The sequence below is a fragment of the Neolamprologus brichardi genome, chromosome 4 (genome assembly GCF_056152115.1).
Source record: "Neolamprologus brichardi isolate AB-2024 chromosome 4, ASM5615211v1, whole genome shotgun sequence".
NCBI classification, from domain to species: Eukaryota; Metazoa; Chordata; class Actinopteri; order Cichliformes; family Cichlidae; genus Neolamprologus; species Neolamprologus brichardi.
The window spans coordinates 15,362,735-15,389,639 of NC_142107.1; the positions used below are offsets into that span (position 1 = coordinate 15,362,735).

At 37.4% G+C, this 26,905-nt stretch overlaps 1 protein-coding gene across 6 annotated transcripts; it reads left to right on the forward strand.

Annotated features, from left to right (window-relative positions):
• LOC102777191 (vascular cell adhesion protein 1-like) lies at nucleotides 1-26,047 on the forward strand. 6 transcript variants are annotated; one of them, XM_087839896.1, is made up of 14 exons: nucleotides 800-938; nucleotides 6,076-6,333; nucleotides 6,425-6,772; nucleotides 6,932-7,156; nucleotides 8,202-8,429; nucleotides 8,517-8,780; nucleotides 9,399-9,656; nucleotides 10,450-10,587; nucleotides 11,102-11,311; nucleotides 11,886-12,128; nucleotides 18,840-18,977; nucleotides 20,833-21,042; nucleotides 21,418-21,660; nucleotides 23,725-26,047. In XM_087839896.1, the coding sequence occupies exons 1-14, from the start codon at nucleotides 800-802 to the stop codon at nucleotides 23,943-23,945; spliced, it is 3,123 nt and encodes a 1,040-aa protein (XP_087696022.1). In that variant the 3' UTR covers nucleotides 23,946-26,047. The 6 variants fall into 6 exon arrangements, with proteins under 6 accessions (XP_087696019.1, XP_087696022.1, XP_087696018.1 ...); XM_087839895.1 differs by lacking the exon at nucleotides 800-938 and adding an exon at nucleotides 2,934-3,434; XM_087839893.1 differs by lacking the exons at nucleotides 18,840-18,977; nucleotides 20,833-21,042; nucleotides 21,418-21,660; nucleotides 23,725-26,047 and adding exons at nucleotides 1-117; nucleotides 13,774-16,226 and having other exon boundaries at nucleotides 822-938; nucleotides 6,082-6,333.
• Nucleotides 26,048-26,905: the final 858 nt, after the last annotated feature.

Genomic DNA, 26,905 nt, shown 5'->3' on the forward strand with positions numbered 1-26,905 from the left:
AGAAAGCCTCCGTTTTCGCTGTCCACACTGCCACGCAAAAGCAGCGTTTTCAAATGTATGCGTTTTCGAGAGCGTTTCCTTAGTGGACGGGAGGCCAGAACGGAGAGAATGAAAATGGTAAGTGTGGAAGTATGCAATTTAAGACACTGCATAAGTTAACATTGCAGTTGTTAATCAGTATGTTAGCATCCTGAAGTTAATGGTACTCTAAACATAAAGTGGATTTGCTCAAATTAAGGCTGGGTGTGTGCAGACTAACTTCAGTATTCACCTACAAAGGTTTTGGATAATGAGATGACTGGAATACGGCAAATTCTGGGAGTCTTTCCAAGAATGTCTGTTTACAATCACATGTAGCCTAATATATACAATATCTTTCCCAAAAGTACACACACAGGAGGTAAAGAATGCAATCTTTGGCAGGGGAATTGATGTTTCTCAGTGCTGTGGCATGTAGCATATTAACTTTCGTAGGGCAGTTTGTGAAGAGTGCAGTTTGCACAGAAATCAAGCGTATTAAAACCAAAGTGGAAACAGTGACAAACTGCTTCCTCCAGTGACAAATTAATTCTGAAATACAAGTTGTAAGAATTAGAAATTGCTTTGAGATTCTGATAAAGTTGGGAAGAATTTTCCACACTGGATACAAGATGAGTAAGCTGCTGTTTGACTTAATCATGAATTTCCCAGCAGGAAAGATAAAATTACTCTGTACTGCAGTCAGGATAGGGCATATCTGATGTTATGTGTGTAACAAAGAATTTTAGGGAATTTTGTCTCCCCAGTCTCCCTGACACTGATGCAATGTCTCTTGCACAAAGTAAAGAAAATGCCAAAGAAGAAAATGCCAGCAGAGAAACAAGGAATCTGTGGACACAGAGGGTCCTCTGTTAGACTCATGAATCTTCCAAGATCACGTTACAATAAGCCAAGCTTCAGTAAGTAAATGGAGATATTGTTGCACTGTGAATGTCTCTGTTGTGTTTCTGTGTTTTCACAAATGAAGTCGTTGGACACTGGTTGCTTGCTCGGTTTTATAACGGGGTGAAGAAAGTGCATCTGGTCTCCAAAAGAACTGATGGAATTTCTCTCTAACAGAACAATGCCATCTTGTCAGTGGTAAGATATATGATCAGTTCCTGGGTGTTAGTACGGGACTGGCATTAAAACTGCAGGATACAGTCAAGTGCCTTTTTCCTTAGGACTTTGTCAAATTTGAACGGCCACTTCCCTTTTGTCACTGGAAAATTCATTCTTTTTATAACAAGCTGTAGTAAAAAGGCCAACATTGTCACATCAGCCTCACGAACATTTGTCACGGCATTAATTGCTCTGTGATTTATTCTAGTAAACGCCTGAGTCCAGTTAATCTCAGTGTCCTTGAAATCCTTCAAGGCCAGCTGATGAATGTGGTTCCCGCACGTTCTTAGACTTGAACAGGAAGTACCCTCATTAAATGAAACTGATAGCGATCACAGCGTGGCTTCATGAAATGTAAGTGAACCGCACAAACGTTTGAACATTTCTGTTAGGTTTGGCAGCACTTAGCTTGGATTTCAAATGGACTTTGTTGCTGGGAAACACACACCATTTGTCAAGAGAATCAAGCTGGAATGAGACCAGTATTAGTCCAGTGAAATTTTAATAGCAGCCTTTTAAGTCTGATATGTGTATAAGCCTCCAGGAGAGAGAAAAAAGAAGACAGAGGGGGGTGTAATCCTTGCTTGCTTTTTCTGCAGCATGACTGGAATTTCAATGCTTGTTTTCTTCACTAAAGTGTGTTGTTTGTCTTTCAGAGCATTCCTTCTTGGATATCCTCCTCTATCTTTTCTGCTTCAACCTAATGGACCTTTCAAATAACCTTTGACCTACACTGGATTAAAAGACAACTTAGCAGCTGCACGTAGCTGCTTTTTCTCACTTGCCCTTAACCAAAAACATATTGTTCTGGTTTCTATTAAACATTTCTGTGGGTCCCAAGAGCACAAGGAGGATGTGATTACTTGCTTTTAAAGCCTCCCACGGATTCACTGTTCTTCTTCAGTGTTCTTTTTTTGTTATTTAATGCAGGGGGTGCATCCCAAAAGAGTTCATCACCTTAAACTGACTCAGAAATGATTCCTACATTCATTCCTTTAGTGTGACTGGACAACTTTCTTTCAGTTTCTAGAAAATCACATGCTTATCTGGGAGTATCCCACATTTCCAGACTGTGCCACACAGACACCACACACATACACAAAGATCTAACTGAAAGTGAAATCTAGGAAATTCCAGTTTTTAATATTGGCTTCTTTTGTGCCATAACATGTTCTTAATCAACAATCCAAAATGGGCACATTCCTTTTCTCTGATGTTATGATAATGAATCAAAAGCAAACAAACCAAAAAATCCCAATCCCAATACGTAAACCATATGATACATATTTCATTTCTGAATCAATTTGGTGTAAAAATTCAACCAGAAGGGACAAAAAAATGGTTCAGTTTTGGTCTTTAAACATTTGGTCTAAATTATGAAAACACAGAGCAACAGAGCCGATGGTGCGTGGGTGTGAATCTATGTGCTGGTGACCTTAAGATGTGTCTGTGCATGTGTATGTGTGGGCATAACGACGGCTAACAGCCAACAACCAAAAGAATCTTCACTCTTCAGCTGATTTAGAGGGTTTGGGTAATTTTTTTCTGGTTGTTTTAGTAGTAAAATGTTACTGTATATGCAACAGTGAAGTCGCATATACAGTATTTTAATTCATCCTTTATTTTGCACAGTTTCCATTCTTTTAAAGTGTAAAACTTTCCAAAAATAATCACATTTATGCTTTTTCAGGGGGTTTTCCCACAGTTCTAAAGAAAAGACAGGATGTCTAAATTTACAGACTTATGCTATGGAAAGAGGAAGTGTAAATGACCTATACAGATTTTTTTTTTTTTTTTTTTGTATTATTTGTCTAAAAGTCAACGGTCTAAATCCATTTTTGTGTTTTTATGAATATAATATCATGAATTAAAGTTTTCACAGCAAATATCAAATTGTGTTAAATGGACAAAAAGATTATTTAAAGCTATTAATGTCTGTAAATATCTCACTCAAGATCTACAATAGTTAACGGTGCAAACATCAGACTGTAACATAGCCTGACTCATGAATAACAGAAATATCGCCCCCCGCATGCAAATTACTAACTGTGCAGTGAAAGTGGGAAGAGAGAGAGCAAGAGCGGGAGAGAGAGATAGGATCTCGGCGTATTTCTCTCTCTCCCGCTCATCTGCTTGTACTTATTCACGACAGCTCGGAGCTGCACAGTCCAACAGGGGAAGCTGAGCAGAGGAGTAACAAATGACTGAGGGGTCATTGTTGAGTAAGGCAACTCAAATGAGTCAAAGTAGATTATTTGTTCAGCTGTCAGTGGGGCTCCTTCTCATTGCGGCAGGTAAGATGCTCTCATTTTCATTGCTAAAATGATGGTCTTCGAGCTTTATAATGCATATTTGGTGTAATTTTGTCATATGATGTCTTTTTCTCAGTGGCCAAGACTTGTTTTTATTTATTTTTGTTGTTTATTTATTATTTTATTTTTCATTTTTCACGAGGTCTATACGGATCAAGCATAAATGTGAAGCCATATTCGTGTTAGAGAAAGAGAATGGTGTGGTCATTGGCGTGATTAGTAAAACAACAGCAGCTAAAACTGTGACATGCTCCAGGTGCAGGACTTAATTTAACCAGAAGGGTGCGATAGATTGCCGTGTGTAAAAGAGAGAGAGAAAATAAAAGAAATGAAAAACAAATGGTGGATAGTTTCCCAGATTTTGTGAAAGAATGTGTAAAAGTACCCAGGGAGAAAACAAAGAGGTGAAATCTGAACCAAATCTTTTCCCCTCAAATGAACACTTATTATGTGCAATCCAGTCTTCTTAGATGTGAGTTAAGGCTATTTATGCAACAGCAATTTCAACTTGCTGGCACTGGCAGTGACTCTGAATGTTCATTAGCAGTTTATTGGATTGATGTAGTTAAATGTATAGGCAGCTGTGTGTTTTTCTTTCCTTTCACTTTCCATTAAGTATATATTTTTTTTAAAAAATATGTCTTTTTTTGGGAATTGGGAGAACATGGAGGAATACCGCAATAAGGCTTCAAATTAATCAATAATTTCTTTCTATTAAAAGGTTTGATTTGTACAACAACTTCATTTCCCCTTTAAAGGTGTTGCCCTCTTAAGGGTTCATTGTTCACTGTGAGGTCATGGACTGTATGGCACCATCAACATCTTGCTTTCATTGTTATTTAGGGAAGTGTGGCTGTGTGTAAAAAAAAAAAAAAAAAAAAAAAAAAAAAACCAAACAAAAAAAACCAACAACACTCATTATGATAATCTTGTTTCTACACGAGTCCTCCTGAATAACAATGTGGGGGGTACGGTGAAAGACAAATCCTTTAAAAGCTCCTTTCTGCTTAACAGGAAAATACATCAAAACAAGGGCTTGATAAAAGAAAAGTCTTATCTGGTGAGATTATTCACTGACATGTTTTTTGTTCAGTTAGTGCACTGACTAAAAAAAGGGGGGAGATTATCAAACTCATTGTCAAAAGAATGACTCACCATGGGAATGTACACAGGCAAATGAAGTCAGCTTCCAGGAAAAATGTGCTGTTTAATGATTTGTTTTATCCATGGTGAGCAAGCAAGCAAACTGTGGAGGGAAGAAACTCAAATACAGGTATTAGTGAGCAAAGCAAAGAAACACACAGGAGGAGGAGGTGGTAGATCCCCCCCCCCCCCCCCCCCCCTAAATTGCTATTTTGCTTGTTTGACTTCATCTGCCTTTTTTATTGTATTTTGTTGTTTAGTGAGACATTTAATATGCTTTTTTAAACACAGTCCATACACTTCCTTTTCTGATTTCTTAATTTGTGCATCCTTGATGAGTCTCCATGCATAGTTCACTTAGTCTCTCGCACAAGAGATTTGGGCAGAGGACAGGAGAAGGAACAAGGAGAGAGGAGAGGAGGAAACAGCAGTTTAACAAACAAAAAACCCATTCAGCCTTCATTTTAAAGCAATGTCAATTAAACAGATGAATTATAAGTTGACTTGTTAGCTTTGTTTATTTGCATCAACAAGGCGATTCCCAAAGAGCTAATAGCTGAAAACTTGCTATATATCTGCACAGTGTCCAGTGTGGCCTGAGCGATGCATTTGGCTTCAGTTGACCTTTCTAGTGTTTCCTAAAGACTCATCAGAAATTGTCTCAGTGGAAGGCTGGCTGTCAACAAGCCATTCTTCAGGAGGGGAAATGGATAGAAAAGACTGAGGTGTGCCAAATTACACAAGAAATGGACTGAAACAGTGCCAACAGGTGTTATGAAGTGCAAATAGTCATACGTATTGAAGAGGGCATCTGAAAGGTACAACAGTATGGTGGAGGCTTTGTCATGGTATAGGACTACGTTTCAGTCTTTGGTGTTGGTAACTTTGTCAAAAGTGATTGAATTACAAATGCAGAAAAGTACCATCTTGCAGTACCACCTGGAAAGCATCTGATTGGCCTAAAACTCTTCCTAAAAACACTACTGAAGTCCTCTTCACTGTTCTGCATGCGCAACATTGCTATCAGTGAAACTACGCTGTGACTAACTGTGATGGACTGCGGCTAGGCTGTTGGCAATGGTTTGCTGGAGCCTTACGTGTCTATGAGAGCATCATCTCTAACCTGGTTGATCTTGTCAAAAATCTGACCGCACAGAGGTGCTGAGATGACCAGTACATGCGCTGTTCTTGCAGTAGCTAGAATTGTGTTGTAGAATTAATGCCTGACCCGACACATACCCAGAGGAGTGCAGGACTTTCTAGATCAGAAGCATATCCAGACACATCCTATTACACATATTAGCCTGCTTGTATATACATATGTAGTAGTGTTGGTCTATAAAATATGTTTAAAACACAAACTTGCATTTCCTTTTTGACTAGTATATTTGGTTTGATTTGTCGATCCTACATTTTATTTTTACTACAAAACAAAAACAATGTGAAGCATCTAAATATATATAATATTTCTATGCTGCAGGTGTAGGTGCCTCATGTCCCATTGAGTTGAGCCCCTCCAGTGTTGTGGTGCGGTATGGAGACCCAGTTTCAGTCAACTGTACCACAACAGTGAACCATGATGGAATGGGTTGGGAGGCTCCAGTTGGAGGGACAGGGAATACAAAGGTCAACCATTTGCCCTGGAAGGTGGAGAATTTAACACAATGGGACATCTCTGCTCTTTGCTTTATTAACACTAATCAGCAGTGCCAGAAAAATCTGAACATCGTTGTTTACAGTAAGTCCTGGTTGTTGTGCGTATATTATCACAATTATATTATGATAACTCTAATAACTCTGGTATCTAATAAATCCTTTCTTTTTCTCAGCATTTCCAGAAAAAATCAAAATCAACTCCACCGCTGACTCCAATGGTATGATGGTAGAAGGGAAGAAATATAACATTACTTGTGAGATCCCCAAAATAGCACCAGTCCAAAATCTTACTGTAAAGTGGTACAAAGGAGACAGAATCATTAAACCAAATGTCTTAGAAATCATTGAACCAAATAACTTAAAAAATACTAAACAACCAGTGAAACTCTTATCTACCTTCCCGTTTACACCAACTCGAAACGACAGCGGTGCCAGGTTCAGATGTGAGGCACAGATGGACCTGAGCCCAGTAGGACCACATTTGAATGTATCGTCACAGGAGCTTACTATTACAGTTCGCTGTAAGTTTGAACTTATTTGTTTGTATATTCACATAAAATACAATTCTGTCTCAGATAGTATTTGTGACTATTATGTTTACCTGGCAAGATGGTATATGTCTAAAAGAAGAATAAAACATTACATTGTAACAAATGGTTGGTGCTTTTGCTTCTTTTCAGTTGGACCAGATGTACAGTGTTCCAATCTTATTAAGCTAATGGAAAATGAATCTTTGGAGGAGAATTGCAACATAGAAGGAAATCCCACCCCCTGGGTTAAATGGCTGAAAGATGGAGAACCCTTCAACTCAACCACTCCGATGAGAAGGGAAAATGCAGGGATGTACACACTTGAAGCTGAGGGCTCGCTCTTTGTCCAAAAGAACATCCAGGTTCATGTGTTATGTGAGTGTCACATCCACTTTTATGACAAACTAACAAAAGTAATACTACATTTGAACATTATACATTTAAAAATAGCAGAAATTGCTGGATGCACAAAGTGGAAGAAGTGCTCAAGTCCTAACCGAGAGTAGCTGTCACTGTTTTAATCAAATGACTCAAACTTAGAACACAGTCAGCAGGTTTAAAGGTTTTAATTAACAGAGTCTTGGGAAACAAGAGCATTGTATTTCAAAGGAAGCTTGGGTAGTTAATCAGGTGAAAGTCTCCGGACTGTCACTTTATCTGTTCACATGCTGGGATGAAACACAGGTGAATATTCAAGAATGATCTCTTAAAATGTTTCTCTTAGTTCTGGTTAGTGTCAGTCAGGCCAAACTGCGACTGGAGCAGTATCTCTGTCTTCCAGCAGATAAATTCCTTTGAAGGACAAAAACTCAGTGTCATACTCAGCTGTGTGGGAGGATATTGTGGACATAAATGCAGGAGGCAGGACCTTGACTCGAAGCAAGACTTTTAATGCTGACTAGACCAGAGAAAACACAGAAAGACCAAAGTTCAGGATAAACAAGGAAACCATGCCAGACAATCCAAAAGCCATAAATAATTGGGAAATAAATATTCTCAGGGCATTACAGAGCTGGAAGACAAACAACTATGAAGGGTCAAAGCAACAAAGAACAAGGAGAGACTCAGACAATATACAATGTAATACAAGAAGGTGAAGAGGGTTAACATGACAAAAGGGAAAGGGAGTAGGACAGGACAGTGCAGGAAGGCAAAAAAAAAAAAGACAAAGCAGAAAGATGACATGAATGGAAACAACAAGGGAACTAACTAAAGGACAAGCTGAGAGTAACAAAGTTAAGAATAGAAGACTCAAACAGCAAGACTGAAATATAAACCATGAAGAGCCTATATATAGCAGAAGATAAACAAGAATTGTAAATACAAGGGAAGAATAACAAAAAACTCAAAACCAAGGGTCCCAAACCCAGGGAGGACCACACTGAGTGTTTGTCCTTTTCCTTTGTCCTTTCCTTTTCAGACGGACCAGAGTTGAACTGCCCAAGCATTTACATGGCAGAGGAACGTACTCCTCACAATCTCACCTGTACTGTTGAGGGCTTTCCTGAACCTGTCACGGTCTGGTACAGAGATGATGAGGTGGTGGAACTTCCAAAGACGTTGACGAGACATGATGCAGGACATTACTTGATCACAGCTTCAAACAATCAGTCAAACGTTAGCACCACTGTGGAAATTATTGTTCACTGTAAGTCTTTCAGACACACGTCAAGCGAGAGTGATTACATACGTATATTTTACTCCTTTTTGTCTTAAATAAAATTGTTGTCTTTAGATCAACCATCAGAGATATTTGAGCTTGAAGACCTTGAAGTCCACATTGGTTCCACTGTGGAGCTGAAGTGCTCCTCCAGTGGAAACCCACGACCAACGTATACCTGGAATTATTACCAGACTGACAATGTGATGGAGGAAAATGAAGATGGAGTATCCCGTTTGGAGATTCACAGCGCTACTGCATACAACATGGGTTCCTACACGTGCCATGCATGGAACAACAAGGGAAGAATTTCCAGAACAATCAGAGTGACAGTTATAGGTAGGTGAACTGCAGTACGCAGTATGCAACATAATCGAGCTACCAATTATAGCCTGCTTAGTAGATAATGTTCTGGAAAGAGTGATAAAGTATCATGGATTGTGTGTAATATGAGAGCATTAATAAAAACCAGCTGATCCTCACGCTTTTTGGCTTTTGAGTCTCAATCGAGAAGTATCGATTTACAGCTTCTCACCATTACCACTACTGATGTGTTGTTCAAACCAAATGGGGAAGAAGGGTGATGTAAGTGACTTTAAATGAAGCATGGTTATTGGTTCAGTTTTCGAGTATTTTTAAAAACTGCTGATTGACTTGCTGATAAAAATATATATACCTCAGTTCAGATCACATTTTACCTTATATTATGAGTAATTTGGCTAAGAAAATGTGACACATTTAACTGATATGTGTTGCAGGTGCAGTCCACCCCAAATAATTCTTTGAGCTAGGGAGCTGTTTAAGCTGTTTCTTTGCCTCCAAAGAAACAGCTTAAAGATCTTTCCTTTCATTGCTATTTCACTACAGTGCTGGATGTGGAAATCTTGCATTATTGTAATGAAGGAATGTAGGTTTGGACTGAAATAACATTTCTCACTCCCACCCTTCCTTCTGCAGGTGCTGAGCAAGAATGCCCACTTGAAATAACTCCAAATCCAATGGTGCTTGAGTACAGAAGCAGAGCGCAGGGTGCAACGTGCAGCTCAACATCCGCCACCTCCACAAATGTCGAGAGAATGTACTGGGAGGGTGTAGAAGCTGATAATATGACTTGGTTTGCTAACACCAATGAAGACTGGGGGATGACGCCAGTTTGCACTGCAACATTTCAAGGAATAGGAAAATGCAATAAATCATTGAACTTTACTCTTTACAGTAAGTATTCTCAACCCGAGCTGGCAAAAATACAGACATTCTGTACTTGAGTAGAACTACACATCCTTGTGTTAAAAAATACTCTGGTAAAAGCACTGTTTTAAACTTCTTTACTAAAGTAAATGGGAAAAGGTACAGACTCAGAATGTACTCAAAGTAAGAACGTATTGAGTAGTATTTTTAAGGATTTTTCTACCTTGTGCTATATTAATGTAATAAAATTGTAGTATATGGGAATAGAATATTTTTAGTCTTCAGTTATTTCAGTCTAAATTTTATTCTAATGATTGTTCTCGGCACGACTCAGTAATGAGTATAGAAAAAGAATGATTTTATTTAAAGAGCTCTATCTTCTGTTTCCTACATTGTAGAGGATAACTTTGCCTCCACACATAAACAGGAAAATGAGCACAGTCAGGGGTTAAAGAGAGATTCAGCAAAACACCTGCCCACTTTATCCACTATTAGTATGCCTTTTGTGTATTACAGTTTAGGATCAAATTGATTTAATGTTTAGAATCACAAAGTGATGTGAAATAATATCTCAACTTGAATGTGTTAAACCAAATGTAACAAGGCTGTTTTGAAAACATAAGGAATGGAAAGTATAGACAGTTGTCAGAAAAATGCTCAGTATTGAATACTCAAGCAAAGTACAGATACCTGAGAATTATTTGTGCTTTGTTACTTTCCACCTCTGTTCACAACAATTTTCATACTTTTGCTGCCTTCAAATTTGAATCTTAAATTGTGTTACTCTGCTCTTTCCTCTCCCAACAACTCTCCACTGTAGAAAAACCAGACAGTGTTTCCATTTACCACGTGCATCGCTTGAGCTCTGTGGAAGAGGGCAAAGAGTTCCAGCTGCGGTGTGACATTGTCAACGTCGCTCCAGCACAAAACGTCACTGTGTTGTGGTACAAAAATCAAGGTGAGGAGCTTTTCTGTAAATATTATAGACGTAGTGTGAGAGACTTGCAATACAACACAATACAGTGCTTGTCTTTCTAGTGTCCAGCAGTGGGCAACGCCACTGGATGCAAAAGAAAGATTGATCATAGAAAGAGAAAATTACGCTACCTCCACCTCTACCATATATAATAATGATGATTTAAATCAAAAGGATCCAATTTGAATTCATCAATCTATAAGACATCTTGCCTCTGATTTTCAGTCCAGTTCTCATGTAATTTGTCATGCCTGAGCCTTTCCCCCTTGTTTCACTTCATTAAGTAATACTTAATACTTGTACAGCTGCTGTTATTGTGTATATATATATTTATATATATGTATATATATATTTATATTATATATATATGTATTATATATTTATATATATTCTCACAGTACTGTAAGTTATGCTTAACTTCTGTTGTGTCTCCCGTTCATACATAAACAAGTGGAAATGTCAGCTTTTGTCTTTTTATTTTCTTATTTTCTGTCAGACATACTGAAAGAAACTGGCTGTCAGCTTGAAAACAACAGAACCTGCAAACTCAGTGATGTCAGATCCCCGGTAAATGTTTCAGCCACGATTAATGTCAATCTGCAAAGGAAAGACAGCGAAGTGGAGTTTAGATGTGAGGCTCGGCTAAACCTGAGATTAAATCCTCTTCCGACTACAACATCCAGCACCCTTAAGATCACTGTCCTCTGTAAGATCCCATTTCATATTCACTTTTCCCTATTAGGGAAAGCTACCATTCCTTTTGTTATGTTGAACATATACTGTTACTCTCTTAAGTGTTTATGTTAAAGGTAGTGAAATGTTCAGACACAGAGGTAAAGATATTTAAAAGTACACCATTTGACTCTTTGCTCTGAACATCAGATTTCTACAATTTTTCTTTCTATTGTGTCACTGTCATATCAGTTTATGAAAGATTTCCTTATATAGTCAACTGCTCCAGGCATAGCACATCTTTAAAGTCAAACAATAATCTTGCTAGTGCATATAGATTACAGCATGTAATTAAAAGACTAAATCCATCGTTATCTATAACAATATGAAGGTAAAGATAATGTAATTACAAAACAGAGACACCCTGCTTAAACCTTGTTGCAGATATTTGTGCTATTCACTCTTTCTATTTACATTTACTATTCTTAACATTGGTGTACGGATGAGTTTGAAAATATGCTATTTCAATTTTTAATCAGCATATTTGTTTATTTTGGATGGTATTGCTTGAATTTGACATTATTCTGTTTACCTTTGTGTCACAACAGATAAGCCCGAAATTAATACCACAAAGCTTCCAAAAGAAATCCCCGTGTTCAGAGGCTACACTGAAGAGCTTGTTTGTGAAGCAGAAGGTTACCCAACCCCAAAGATCCAGTGGCACTACAACCCAGAGTCCCACGTGAATGTGTCTAAAGGAAAACTCACTGTGTCTGAGCCGGGCATCTACAACTGCACTGCCAGCAATGACGTTGGTTCTGCATCACATGTGGTTGAAGTGATTTTAAAAGGTAACACACTTTTAACACACAGATTTTTCACCTTACGCACCTTTTCTGTACATTTTTACATGTATGTGTTTCTGGATGAACTTAAAGCTAAACAATCAGAGGGTTCCACTGCTGTTAGCCAAGACAATAAAAATATAAGACTGCCCTAGATGTTTTATTAAAAAGTCACGGCTCTGTACATGAGGATTACAGAGGATTCACGAGGGCAGTGGAAACAATTAGGTAACAAGAAAAATGGTGAACTAGGTAGGGAAAGTAAAAATTGAGTGAGTTCCATTTCTAGGTTCTTATCTGTGACTAAAGAACCTAACATTCTTAAATATAACACAGAAGGGGAGAAGGCTATGAAAATACCACAACAAAATTTACAAAATAAACCCTAGGCAGAATACTAATAGAAATGAAAAGGAGCTGAAATAAATACTAAGGAATATAAAAATCAAATATAAGCAATAAACTTGGAAAAAAACAGAACTTGAGTTTCAATTCAATTCAGTTCAAATTTATTTATACAGCGCTAAATCACAACAACAGTCGCCTTAAGGCACTTTGTATTGTAAGGTAGACCCTACAATAATACATACAGAGAAAAAAAACAACAATCATACAACCCCATGTGAGCAAGCACTTTGGTCACAGTGGGAAGGAAAAACTCCCTTTTAACAGGAAGAGGCCTCCAGGTGACTCCTCAAAACCCTCAAAGCTCTAGGTCCATTATTGTCATGACAACAATGCTTTTTATTAAATCCGTCAACATGCAGACTGGAGGGACTTGGCACTGTTTCTGATTAGTAGTACTTCCTGATTCACAGCCATCCATCCTCTTAAATGTCCTGTTTTTTTGAAGTCACATCTTGAAGTCATTCACTGAACATCTGCCTCTATTTTGGCTGTTTCCAAAATAGAGGCAGATCTGACTCTAAAACAGAGGAAACTGCACACTCATATGGCAGTGACTTATCAGTCACAAGAGCTATGTCCTATGTAAGCATAATTCGCAAAATATCCCCCCTATAAATAAAACTGTATTAAATAAAACTTGAAACTACTAACTGAGATTATAAAATCTACAATGTCGAAGGTATATATGCACCAGCTTCACCTTTAAACTAATGGGGTTATGTCTGTCTTACAGTCATGGTAAAAAGAAATGCTCTCTTTGAATACAGTATAAATACAGTCTATGGATTCTGCAGTATGCACTGGTTCACTGCTGCTGGTGACATTAGGGAGTGGGTAATGATTTGTGCATGTGATGTTTCTAACACCATCATAGTAACATAATAACCATAACAATAACCATAATACACTTGTTACACTTTTCCTTCTGTTTCTGTTGCTGAAAACATTAGTTTGAATGGACATTTAAGGAATTCTAAAGCATTAAATCTTATTGATATTTTATTTTTTTATTTCCAGTCCCGCAATTTCTGGGTGAATATGATCTATAACTTCTCACCTAAAATGCTTTCAAACTTCACCGGTATTACTACTACTACTGCACATCTTTACTTATACTTTAGCTTTTAATTTTGTATGTGTATTTGCTGACCTCTTTAAATAGTAGAGTTACATATAGAGTAAAACTTTTACATTTCTATTGTTGCACACTGAAGTGTTTCCTGTTTGACTGTCTTCATTGCAGAGGACTACCTACCTCTCATCGCTGGATTTGTGGCTCTTGCAGTTGTAGCCATCACCATTGTCTTCCTCTTAATCTACTCAGTCTACTACAAGAACACCAAAATGCGCCACTACAACTTTAAAAACCCCAAATTTAGCGAGCACAATGGGAATGTAGCTCACAGCAACGGCGACCTGCAGTTCCCTATGACCAGACTATCAACGCAGTACATCTCTGCGTAGTAAAGAACAGACTGCTGAGCAATCTGAATTGGCTGCAGTTAACAGTGTTTTTAAAGTATGATTACCACTTCGACAAAGATCTATTCATTCAAATATCACGCAACCTTTTACTGCATATCGATTTTCCAATACATCATAATCAAAGGTGTAGTCCTATTTGTCTAAGTAACATAGTGCATCATACAGCTTTTTCGCTGCAGAAGCAAATTTACATTATTCAACTACAACTGAGCAATAGTGATCAATGCCAGCCTGACCTTAGTAACATAAAACTCATCTCTCTAATCCCCTTCATCAGTTCTTACATGCTGCTTACAGCTCTTTCCTTTTTTAATTTACCATGCTGTCTGTTTGATAGTTGCCCGCTCTCTCTCAAACTCCTCCCTCATGTAATCTGTGGTGAATTTTGCACCACTTTTCACACATTTAATCTCAGGGTTATGAACATATCTGACTGCTAGTTTCTGAAGCCCTAATTTGCTCTTGGCGTGTAATTATTGAAATGAATGTAATTATTGTAATGTATGTAATTTAGGGCACGGTTAGATCACCCAAAGCTTTCTTTCCCATGAGCACATTTTAGTGAACCCATCATCACGTTAATTTGCTCTGGTGCTCTTCGGTAAACTTTAGCAGAGCCTTTCTGACCTCAAAAGAAGGTTTTGCGATGGCACAGGTCGTTACTAAATCTGGCCCTAGATGTCAAGATGACATTGTTGACCAATTACTTTGTTGTCTTTTAACTAATACTCTTAAAGTGACAGCTATATTTTGAATGATTAAGCTAAGTGGATGTTTTATTTCCTGTCTTGGAGAAACAAAATGTTGGGCATGACTCTGGACTACACCTCTGATTATAATAGTGTTTCATCCTTAAGAGAGTAATTCTAGGTGCAACCACAGTTCCATGAGTCTAATCATTTAAAGAAAAAAATAGCATCAACCATACTTGATTTAAATTTGACAGGGTCTCTCCATGTTCCCCTCTTCCTTCCATGAAAGTTTTGTTCTCACCACTCCACTCACAAAACTGTAATTTCACTGTGAATCCTAAACTTGAGCACTCATCAGCTTCACTCACAAACTAACGATTATCACTGGTCATTAGAGCTATGTGAGCACACTGAATACTGTTTTTGTGTATCACTAATTCAATCTTTATTTACCAAACAACCCACAACATTTCAACAGTTTATTCTTTCAACTCGTAAATGAGGCTCAGTCAAATTTTAATCAAGGGTTTTTTTTGTAACTTTATGATTGCACCTACCATATTTACACAAGTGTGTATCTACTACTGGATTCTTGCCAGTTTTCACTGGATAGAAATATGTGAAGAAGTGATAAGTTTGCTTCTGACTTGAAAGTGGAACCTTTCCTAATTTAATGAGCACAAAGATATTTGATGTTTTTATTTTTTGTTTTTTTCATGTTTTTTTTTCCTTCTTAAGGTTTCAAATCAGTATGCTTCAAGCTGAAATTCAAAATATATATCAATTGTACCGTCTTGTCACCAGTTGCATTTCACAGGGAGATTTGGTACATAATTGTTTTTTAAAAACATCTCTGCAGAGTTCAGCAGTGCACACACACACAGACACATGCAGCAATTTCATTTTTTAACTTCCCTTTATCACAGTCATACATATCATATAAAAATGTCAGTCAAAATGTAGCTGTTAATGTGACTGTGTTATATAATCAAAATGTGCAGAGATGCTCTAACAATGTACCAATCTCCATGTGAAATTTAACAGGTGAGGACCTACAAGCATTACAGTACTTCAGACATTAAGTGTATAGTGTATACCATGTATTGAGCCAACTGTTGTTTCAGTCATAACTTCCTATAAGTCACTCTGCATTCCTTTCTACATATGTAGCCTTTTCTGTGCCTGGCTCTTTTTATGCCAAAATGTAAAAGGTCTCTCATTATGGGACAAATTGTCCTGTTCCACAGATGAGTGACCACAGGCACTGCTACCCCAGTGTCTATATGAGCTGTATGTAAATGCATATATATATATATATATTTTTTTTTTTTAAGAAAAAGTAAAGACTATTTAATGTATTATGAAAATGGACTGCATGGCGATATGATGGCATTGCAAATTATTGAAGGGTTAATGGAGTTCAAAGCCTTTTTGTGAAGGGTGAGGAGACCTTTATAACACATTTGTATATACTGTTGTAAATATTTGTGACTGAGGAAAAAATAAGTATTTTCTTATTAAAATGATCACTTTTTAAACATGTTGTTGCTATTTATATGCATGTACAGCGAGTATGGCATATTGAAGAAAACTGATGGTTTCAGTTCAATTCAGTTTTATTTATATTTCACAAAATCATTACAGCAGTCGCTGCAAGGTGCTTTATACTGTAAAGTAAAGACCCTACAATAATACAATAATACCTCTTTCAAGCAAGCACTTGGCGACAGTGTGGAGAAAAAACTCCCTTTTAATCGGAAGTAACCTCCAGCAGAACCAGGCTCAGGGAGGTGCAGCCATCTGCTGCAACCAGTTGAGGGTGATGGGAGAAGGCTAGGAAATGAAGGTGGAAAGTTCCAACAAAGGAAAACAGTAAATGGGGTTTTAAAACTCTTTACAAATAATTAAGAATGGCTGTTGAAAACTAAAGAAAAAAGAAAGAAAACTAAAATCAAAAGAAAATTGATGGCTAAATACCAACATCAGCATGTTTTATTTAAATGATAATAATGTAATGAAATACTAACGTCTTGATGAATTCTCAATCATCCAGGAAAATAAATCTCCAAAGGTTGATTCTGTTCATCTGGACGTAGCGTTTTGTGGGAGAAACGTTTCGTCACTCATCCAAGTGACTTCTTCAGTCTCAGCTGACTGCAGGTTTTCCCAAATCCAACTTTACTCGTAACCCGGAAGCTCTCCCCACACACAGCCTTATGGGAACAGTACCGCTACACTTATAAACAGTACATTTGCATAATGCAAATGTACTGTTTATAAGATTTGGGGAAACCTGCAGTCAGCTGAGACTGAAGAAGTCACTTGGATGAGTGACGAAACGTTTCTCCCACAAAACGCTACGTCCAGAGGAACAGAATCAACTTTTGGTGATGAAATACTAAGTTCTGAATCGAAAAGGGAGTCCTATCCAGTACTAAACAAGGTGTACCTAATATACTGACCAGTGAGTCTGGTATGACTGTGACTAAAAAGATTACATTACTCTATACAAGCTACCCAACACGAATCCATCTACTTTTATCTAATCCACTTCAAAGATCTACTTTTTTCCTCTGCATTTATGTTTACTGACTCTCTGCATCAAAGAGCCACTTGTGTCACTTAATGCAACACTTTAAATGAACCTTTTCTTGTCTTTACACTAAATGTTGCTACTTTACATTTTAACTGACTGCATTGTCTTTGTCACTTTAAACTGTGATTTATTAGCACTGCTGCAGTGTTTTCTTAGTCAGGGGTAGTGAGTGCACTCTCTGTGCCCACTGTTGGGGGAGGGACAGTTTCCTCCCCGGTAACTGCTGGGAGCTGGGAGCGGCGTGCTGCTGTCAGCTGTAGCTTAGCTTAGCTTTCTCCTAAAAAAGTCAACAAGTCGCCGCTGGTTTACTTAGCAGCTGAGCTGAAGCGATATACACTCCAGCTCACTGTAAGAAAAAGGAAAGCCAAGGAAAAGGAGCGACAGCTGTTGGAATAAGAGACTCAGAGAGTTTACTCTAATGGATTATTTAAGCTTTCTTCGTCTTCTTTCAGCCCTTTTGACAGTAGAGCTGTTATCGCTTTCTAACGGGGCAGAAACCAGTAAGTAAGAAACACTTGAGAGCTCATGTTTTCTTTGCTGTTGACATGGAAATAACAGAGGCTAAGGGTTCCATCCCTGCGTGCTTTGGAGTTTGCTTATAGCAAAAAGGGAGTGTTTAAAAAGTTGGGAATGCCTGGAAAGTGTGAATGAAGTTTTTAGTTAAATCCTTTATTTATCCAGGAAAAAGTTTCACTGAGTCTAGTTTTCAAGAGAGGCATGTACAGGAAGCCTATTCCTAAACGATTAAATGGGAGAAAAAAAATGACAAAAGTGGGAAAATTAGTGACTTTTATTGTTGGGGTTATAAGGATCTTCTGTATATTTACATTCCCCCCCAACGATCTGTTTATAGTAGATGCATGGTTAAAAGATATATGTCTCAGGTGTGATAACATTGTACTTTATAATACGTGGAAATAAACTGAGTTGAATGTGACGCATTTAACTGATATGTGTTGTTGGTATAGTCCACCTCAAAGAATGGTGGGCAGCAAGTGCAGACTTCCCTGTGGGAGGGGTGTATCCTTCCTGAGTTCTTTCCTGTTGCCTACACAGGAACAGCTTAAAGAGCTTTCCTTTCATTGCTATTTCACTACAGCGCTGGATGTGGAAATCTTGCATTATTATATATAATGGAGGAATGTTGACTTGGACTGAAATAACATTTCTCACTACCACTCATCTTTCTGCATGTGCTAAGCAAGAATGTCCACTTGAAATAACTCCAAACCCAATGGTGACTGAATACAGAAGCAGGGTGCAACATGCAGCTCAACATCCACCATCTCCACAAATGTCTAGAGAATATACTGGGAGGGCGTAGAATCTGATAATATGACTTGGTTTGTTAACACCAATGATGACTGGGTGGTAACGCTAGTTTGCACTGCAATATTTCCAAAACTACGAAAATGCAATAAATCATCGAAATGCACTCTTTACACTTTTACCACCTTCAAACTTGAATGTCAACTTGTGTTACTGTGGTTTCTTTCTGTTACTGTGATTTCCTCTCCCAACAACTCTGTACTGTAGAAAAACCAGTCAGTGTTTCCATCGATCACGTGGATAACTTTACCCCCATGGAAGAGGGCAAAGAGATCCAGCTGCGGTGTGACATTGTCAACATTGCACCGGAACAAAAAACCACTGTTTTGTGGTACAAAAATCAAGGTGAAGAACTTTTTTTGTAAATGTTATAGCTTACACCAGGTTTCTTTGTCTGTATTATGCTGGGGAAGTGAGAAATGGGTACAGACGAATGTGAAAATGCAAGAAATAAGGCAAAAAACTGAGTTTATACAATTCCAAGTTTAATTATTATATCCATATTTGTTAGGACCTCTTTAATTCTTCAATACAACCCAAACCTTCTTGGCTTGTAGTTTCTTTAAATAGTCTTGAGAAATAGATCTCCAGGCTTCTTTTTTTTTTTTTTTTTTTTTTTTTAACACTTTCTCTTTATTGATTTTCATCTTATTTTACATACAGAACTAAAGAGGGCAAGGGAAACCAACACATTCACATATGTTCACATATTCCAAAATACACAACGGCTTGTTTTACTTACACATATTACATATTACACAGGTGCATGTTCCATTCAAACAAATTTGTAGCGGTCCCTCTGCATCACAGAGGTATCAGTCTCTAGTCTCTTGACGTATAACGATCCCATCGTTCCCAAAGTCCCTCTCCTTTCTCCTTCTGTAGCCGCAGTGAGAGGGTAATCAGTTCCATATGATGAATTGTGTTAATAATGTCTATGACCAGCTTCCGTGTGGGGGGGCTTGTCTGTAACCAACACTTAGTAATTGCCTTTTTGCATGCAACCATAATTATTTTCAGTAAATATGAGTCTCTGTTATTTATATCCTCAGGGATATTCCCAAGATACATGGTACTAAAGGAGAAGTCCAGTGTTACTTCCAGCACATCCATCACCATTTGTTTAATCTCCTCCCAAAAGGTCTTCAGTTTAGGGCATCTCCAGGCTTCTTGAAAGACATTCAAAGCTCTTTTTTTAATATTAGTAGCCTTTTGTTCTGTTCTTTGTCAAGATCCCACACTGCTTTGATAATGTTGAGGTTCGGGTTCTGGGGAGGCCTGTTTCATTGTTTGTTTTTCTATCCAGGTATGCTTTTATTGTGTTGGCAGTGTGTTTGGGATCATTGTCATACTGAAAAATGAAGCAGCTGCCTCTCAGGCAATTTGCAGATGGTATTGCATGGTGGATGAAAATCTGATGGTACTTTTCTGTGTTCATAATTCCATCAATTTTGACAAGATTCCAAACACCACTGGCTGAAATGCAAACACTTACTGTATGTCTCTCCTGACCTTCTCCATGCATATAGATGAAAATTTGAACCCAAAATTTCTCATTTTGATTCATCAATCCATAAGACCTGTTGCCACTGATTTTCAGTTCAGTTGCTATAATTTGGCAGCTTTTTTGCATGTTGTCCTCCACTGGTCCAGTGTTTCCTTGCATTTCTTTAAAGACACTCAGCACACCAAAGTCTCAAGATAGTGGTTCCCTGGGAATTACTTGATTGATGCAACAATTCAATTTTATGCCTGTAAAACTGTGTTATCTTTGGCATTTTTATGAAATAAAAATACAACAAAATTTGTGTTTGCAACAGGATGCTTGATTCTTGTAACATTTTCTGTTATGTATAGACACAACACTGGTTCATTACTTGAGTTAAGTATTAAGACATTTAGCAAGCAAAGAAAAAATTCCTCTGAAAATGGTTAGGTAGGAGTGGACTGAATAAGTGAAGAAAATAGCCAATATCCAAAGAAAAACCTTGGAAAGACCTCCAGAAAGTGTGGGGAACTATTGTTCGAGATCATTTTAAAATATTACAAGAAAGTCAGGCAAAATATAAAGAAATAAGGTGTTGCTTGAGACTTTTTCACAGTACTGCAAGTCATGCTTCCTTTCTGTTATGTCTCAGACTCATATGCAATCAGGTGAAAATGTCAGCTTTTGTCTTTTTCTTGTCTTATTTTCTGTCAGACATACTGAAAAAAACTGATTGTCAGCTTGAAAACAACAAAACCTGCAAATTCAGTGATGTCAGATCCCCGGTAAATGTTTCTGCCACGATTAATGTCACTCTGCAAAGGAACGACAGCAGAGCGGAGTTCAGATGTCAGGCTCTGTTAGAAACGGGATCGAACACCCCTGAAAATACAACATCCAGCACTCTTAAGATCACTGTCCTCTGTAAGATCCCATTTTCATATTCACTTTTCCCAATTAAGAGGAATCTACCATTCCTTTTGTTATGTTGAGCATATACTGTTTTTTAAGTGTTTATATTAAATGTCGTGAAATATTCAAATAAAGAGGTAAAGATATTTAAAAGTACACAATTTGAACAAAAAGTTCCACTTTGGGATTCTTTGCTCTGAATACCCAATTTCTAAATTTTTTCATGCTATTCATTCTTATATTCTCAATTGGATTCATCTCAGAGGTGTACAGATGGGTTTGAAAATATGCTATTCAAATTGTAACACATTGGGTTTTTTTTTTTTATGGTATTGTTTGAGTATTCATTGTCTTGACATTACTGTATTTACCTCTTTGTCACAACAGATAAGCCCGAAATTAATACCACAAAGCTTCCAAAAGAAATCCCCGTGTTCAGAGGCTACCCTGAGGAGCTTGTTTGTGAAGCAGATGGTAACCCAACCCCAAAGATCAAGTGGGGCTACAACCCAGAGTCTCATGTGAATGTGTCTAAAGGAAACCTCACTGTGTATGGGCCTGGCATCTACAACTGCACTGCCAGCAATGATGTTGGCTCTGCATCATATGAGGTTAAAGTGATTCTAAAAGGTAATATATTTCTGTACTACATGTTTCTGCAGAAACATAAAGCTTAAATTCTGCAAAAGCATAAATATAAGGCTGTCCTAGACTGTATATAAAAGATGGACATGGCCAATGTGGCATTTCCCATGTAAATGGTACTTATGTATTGCTCTATTTGAGAACTTTAATACAAGTCACCCAATCACACACACATTCATATGTCTGTCATATTTTGGAGTGTAACAGATCCAAATGGAATATGGATGAAACAACAGATAAACAATGAGCACAATCACACAAAACACAGTACAATTCAGCAAAGGACAAATAAAAAGACAACTCTTTAGATGAGAACCACAGAGGGTTCATGAGGGCTATTGAAACAACTAGGTAATAAGAAATAGGTGAAGATAATCAAGGCCAACCAGACAGAAGTAAAAAATAAAAACAAGATACTGAAGACAAACAGTTAATAAAATAAAAAAGGAAGTCACTGACTAACATACAGACAAGACCCTAACATACTATGAACTAATGAACTATGACATACCACAAAATAATATACAAAAAAACTAACACCAAATAATAAGTGCAAATAACTCACAATTTTGGGTTCAAGACCAAGGATCATAACAACAATGAAAGCATCTGGGTTAACACAGGTTCAGTATCTTGTCCATGAATCCTTCAACATGCAGACTAGAGAAGCTAGGGACAATTCTTAAAGCCATGCACTGTTTCTTTTTTAAACCCATGGAATATGACTGTCTTATTCATGGTAAAAAGAAAATACACTCTCTTTAAGTTCTCAGATTTCTTCATCAGAAAGAAGAGTGGGCGAGAATTCCTCCCAAATCACTTGCAAACAATTATTTAACTTATTGCTGCTAAAAGTGGTTGTCCAAGCTACTGAATCATCACAAGTACTTGGTTTTTGTTGAATAAATAATGATGCTGGTGTTCATCTCGGGTTTAATTCGTTTTAAGACCTTGTAAAGTCAAGGTGATATGATATGTAAAACCCTACAGCTTTCTTTTTACCATGACTGTATATTTAAGTATAGTTGATGACTATGAGGGTCCCTTCATGCTCCAAAAACAACAGCTTTGGGAGGTGATAGAGTGGTAAATGTGTAGCTAAAATATCTGCAGGAATTTAAAAAATTTCAATTTGCTGCTATAACTTTGCACTGTCCACGTTTTGATGTGACACAACAAATTTCCCACATGTGGGACTAATAATCTTATCTTATCTCTCTTATCTTTTAAATATGTTGGAGAGATCCGCCATGAAAATTTGAGGCTATGATCAAATACAGGATCTAACCACAATAAGTTTGGAGTTCCTAATAAAGTGCTCAGTGACTCTATGTATGTTAGTTTTTGTTCAGTTTCAGAAAATAGTAATTTCCCACCTCACATAGTGCAGGAGGCTTCGAAGAACCTGGACAGATCACCAGTTTGTCACAGGGCTAACACAGGGAGACAGACAACCATTCATACCCACACTCACACCTGTGGACAGCTGCCAATTTTAAGGAAACATAAATCATAAAATGGACAATTTAGAATTACCAATTAACCTAACCACACTAACTGCATGTTTTTGCAGTTAGTGTTTCTGGGCTGTGGGGGGAAGCTGGAGTACCTCGAGAGAACCCAAGCAAACACAGAGAAAACATCTCAACTCCACAAAGAAAGGAGTGTGTGGAGATGGTAGAGTCAAACTCAGGACTTTCTTGCTGTGAAGCAACAATCTCTGCACCACCATGTTGCATTTTTAAAGGAATTCCTAATCATAAAAATACATTGCGCAAATTTCTCTACAAATATAACCTATAGCCTGTCACGTAGAACGCATTAGAAACTTAAGGGGTACTACTACTTTGCAATTGATCTTCCCACCTCAATACTGGGTCATTTTTAAAAGTAGAAGCTATCAATCTTTATTTTTATTTGCACTTTTTAACTTTACATGTTTGTTTCTTGACCCCCTTAAATTATAGAGTAAAAAGTTTACATTTGTATTGTTGCACATAGGAAATGAACACCCTCGCATTGTTTCCCGTTTCACTGTCTATATTGCAGAGGACTACCTCCCTCTCATCGCTGGATTTGTGGCTGTCACTGTGGTAGCTATCTCCACCATCTTCATCTTCATCTACTCAATCTACTACAAGAACACCAAGATGCGCCGCTACAGCCTTAAAAACCCCAAATTCAGCGCGCACAATGGGAATGTAGCTCACAGCAATGGTGACCCGCAGTTCCCAATGACCCGACTATCAAAGCAGTACATCTGTATATAGCACAGAATAGACTGCTGAGCAATCTGAACGGTCTGCATCTCTCTGCCACCAGGGTTAACAGGTTTTTCTTGTTTTGTTTTTTATTGTTGTTGTTGTTGTTGTTTTTTAAGTTTCAATACCGAGCCAAATACAAAGAAAGACTATTCTGTCCTCCAAACGTCAATCGCCCTGTTATTCTCACATAGATTTCCCCTTACATTATAATCAGAGGTGTAGTCCTATTTGTCTAAGTAGCGCATCGATCACAGGCACACAGCCTTTAGAGTTATTTGTTTTTAAGACTATGTCACCAAAGTGGCAAGTTTAAATTATTCAACTATAACCATCACATGCTGCTTACCCTCCTCCCTGGATGTGTCTTCTTTGTTTTCCATGCTTTCCTGTCTGATAGGAACAGTCTCTCTTTAACATTGGTGCCATCTCTCTTCCTCACTTATTCTCCAGTGAACTTTAAATTCTACCGTTTTTTCACATAGTTGTTACATTGTAGGCACACAGCTGTGTGCAGTGCTTTGGGTTTGTGCTGAAACTCTTCACTGAGTCTGCTCTAAATATACAGAGTGAATAGTCCCTTTCTACTCTGGTGTTTTTCTACACATCATACGTGTCATCTTTTCCACACAGATTTCAGCTTTATACTGTAGAGTAATTTGGCCCTAGATAACCCAGCTTTGATTACTTTTTTTAACTTTCTTCCATGAAATATTGTTGACGTGACAACTGAATTTCAACCGATTAAGCTAACTGTGAATATGTTGTTTCCTCTCTGGTGGGGGAAAAAAAGAGGTGGGGACTACACCTGCAATTATAAGTGTTTTATCCATAAGGCAGTAATACTAGGTGCGATCACAGATTTCCTTGATTTGAATCATTTAAAGAAAAAATAATGAAAACCATACGTGATTTAAATTTGGCAGGGTCTCTTTAAGGTCCTCTGCTTGTTAACGTGTTCACCACTTTCCATCATGGCTCCTGTTTTTAGATCCTTCAATGAAAGATCAGTTCTCACTACTCGACTCACAAAACTGTAATTTCACTGTGAATCCTAAACTTGAGCAAATATCAGCTACACTGACGAACTGACGTGACTTCATGTCCATGATTAACACTGATAATTTGATCTGTGTCTCACGAGTCCAAGCCCAAAGGCTGTGCTAAGGTAAGGACTATGTGGAGTCACCACACAGCACATTGAATGCTTTTTTTGTGCCACCAAACAAAACACAAGACTTCTCTCTCGGGGCCTTGCTTCATCCTTTTCCTATAAAGAAAGCAGTCTGAATGTGATTTACATTCAGTGATCTGAAAATAGCAGCCACACTGGAAGCACTTTTGTTTTAAGGAAACAACAAAATAGAGTGAGGATCAGAAACATTTAAATCAGGTTTTTGATTTTTCTTTTTATTGTAGCTTTTACTCTTTGTGACTGTTATTGCACCTGGTGTAGTTACACAAATGAGCAACCTCAGCTTGAGATGTACAAGTCTGTCTATACTACTGGATTCTTACCAGTTTTCACTGGATAGAAAGAAGTGAAGGAGCAATCCAACTCGAAGGTGAAAAATTTTACCATTTTATTTTTTATATCTGCTGCATGGTTGGTTTCACTAATGTTGATGTTTCTGTTAACCTTCAGACTTCAGATCAGAACCGTATGGGATTTATCACGTCTTTAGGACATTGTGAATCTCCGACTGCTGTCCTTTAAACTGTTAAACTCACGAGAAATGCAAAGCTTTTATAAACTGCTTTTACTTATCGCCTGCCCCGCCAGCAGTGCACACACAGCAGTTTTCTTATTTAACTTCACTCTTCAGTGCATATCATATTGAATGTCTATATGAATTGTATATTCAGGGTAATATTTGATGTAAATCCAAAAGTTTATATTTATTTATGAGGAAAAAGTAAAGGCTGAATAATTTAGTGTTGAAAATGGACTGCGCACTGGTTAGTAATGCAAATTATTGAAGGGTTAATGGAGTTCAAGTCCTTCGTGTGAAGGCTGAGGAGAAGTTTATAACACATTTGTATATACTGCTGTAAATATTTCTGACTGGGGCAAAAGTGTATTTTGTTATTAAAAATGTCGCTTTTTAAAACATGCTGTTCCTATTTATATGCATGGAAACATCCAAGTATTATAATGTAAGAAAGAAAACTGAGGAGTTCAGGAAAGGAAAATTTTATATATGTAGTTTTAAACCTTTTTTACAAGTAATTAAGAATGGCTGCTTTATTTGGTTATTGGCATGAATAAAATGAAAAAGAAAATTGTAGAGACTTCTATCATTGTACAGACTCAGTAACCCTAAGCATACCATTGTATTTAAATCATAACAATAATATTTTTGGGGGGCTAAAGGAGGAATAACAGTACAGTATTTATGCTTTACCTGAACCTGCAGCACAGCACAATGCATATGGAAAAGCTCTGCTTTGTTCAGCACACATATCTCTAAGAACATCAACTACAAGAACAAAAAGTTTATATCATTCTTTTGCCTTTTTTCCCCCCATTTTTCAGAATGGTTCATTAGTGTGTTGAAGCATAGCATGTCCATCCTGTTACCCTTATTTATAAAATAAGCTGAAATTTTATGTGTTTTGATGGTGGATGCACTATCAAATCCTTTTTGAAGTCTTCCTCTGCTAACATGTTGTGGATCACATGGTTAATTGTGGCTACTTTAAACATAAAACGGAAAATATTCTTATTTATATAATCCATATATCACATTTTTTTATATATATATATATTTTGATATGTGGATCCCAAACATGTTGGGTAGCGAGACTTTTCATGTAAAAGAAGACTATAAAATGTGTTTAAATGATCATTTCAAAATAGAATCCAATGATTTGTTTTAATTATCCCTTACATGTAATATATGAGTTATATTTTAAAGCAGTCCAAATTTATACATACAGATAATTATAAGGATGGTGAGATCATTAAA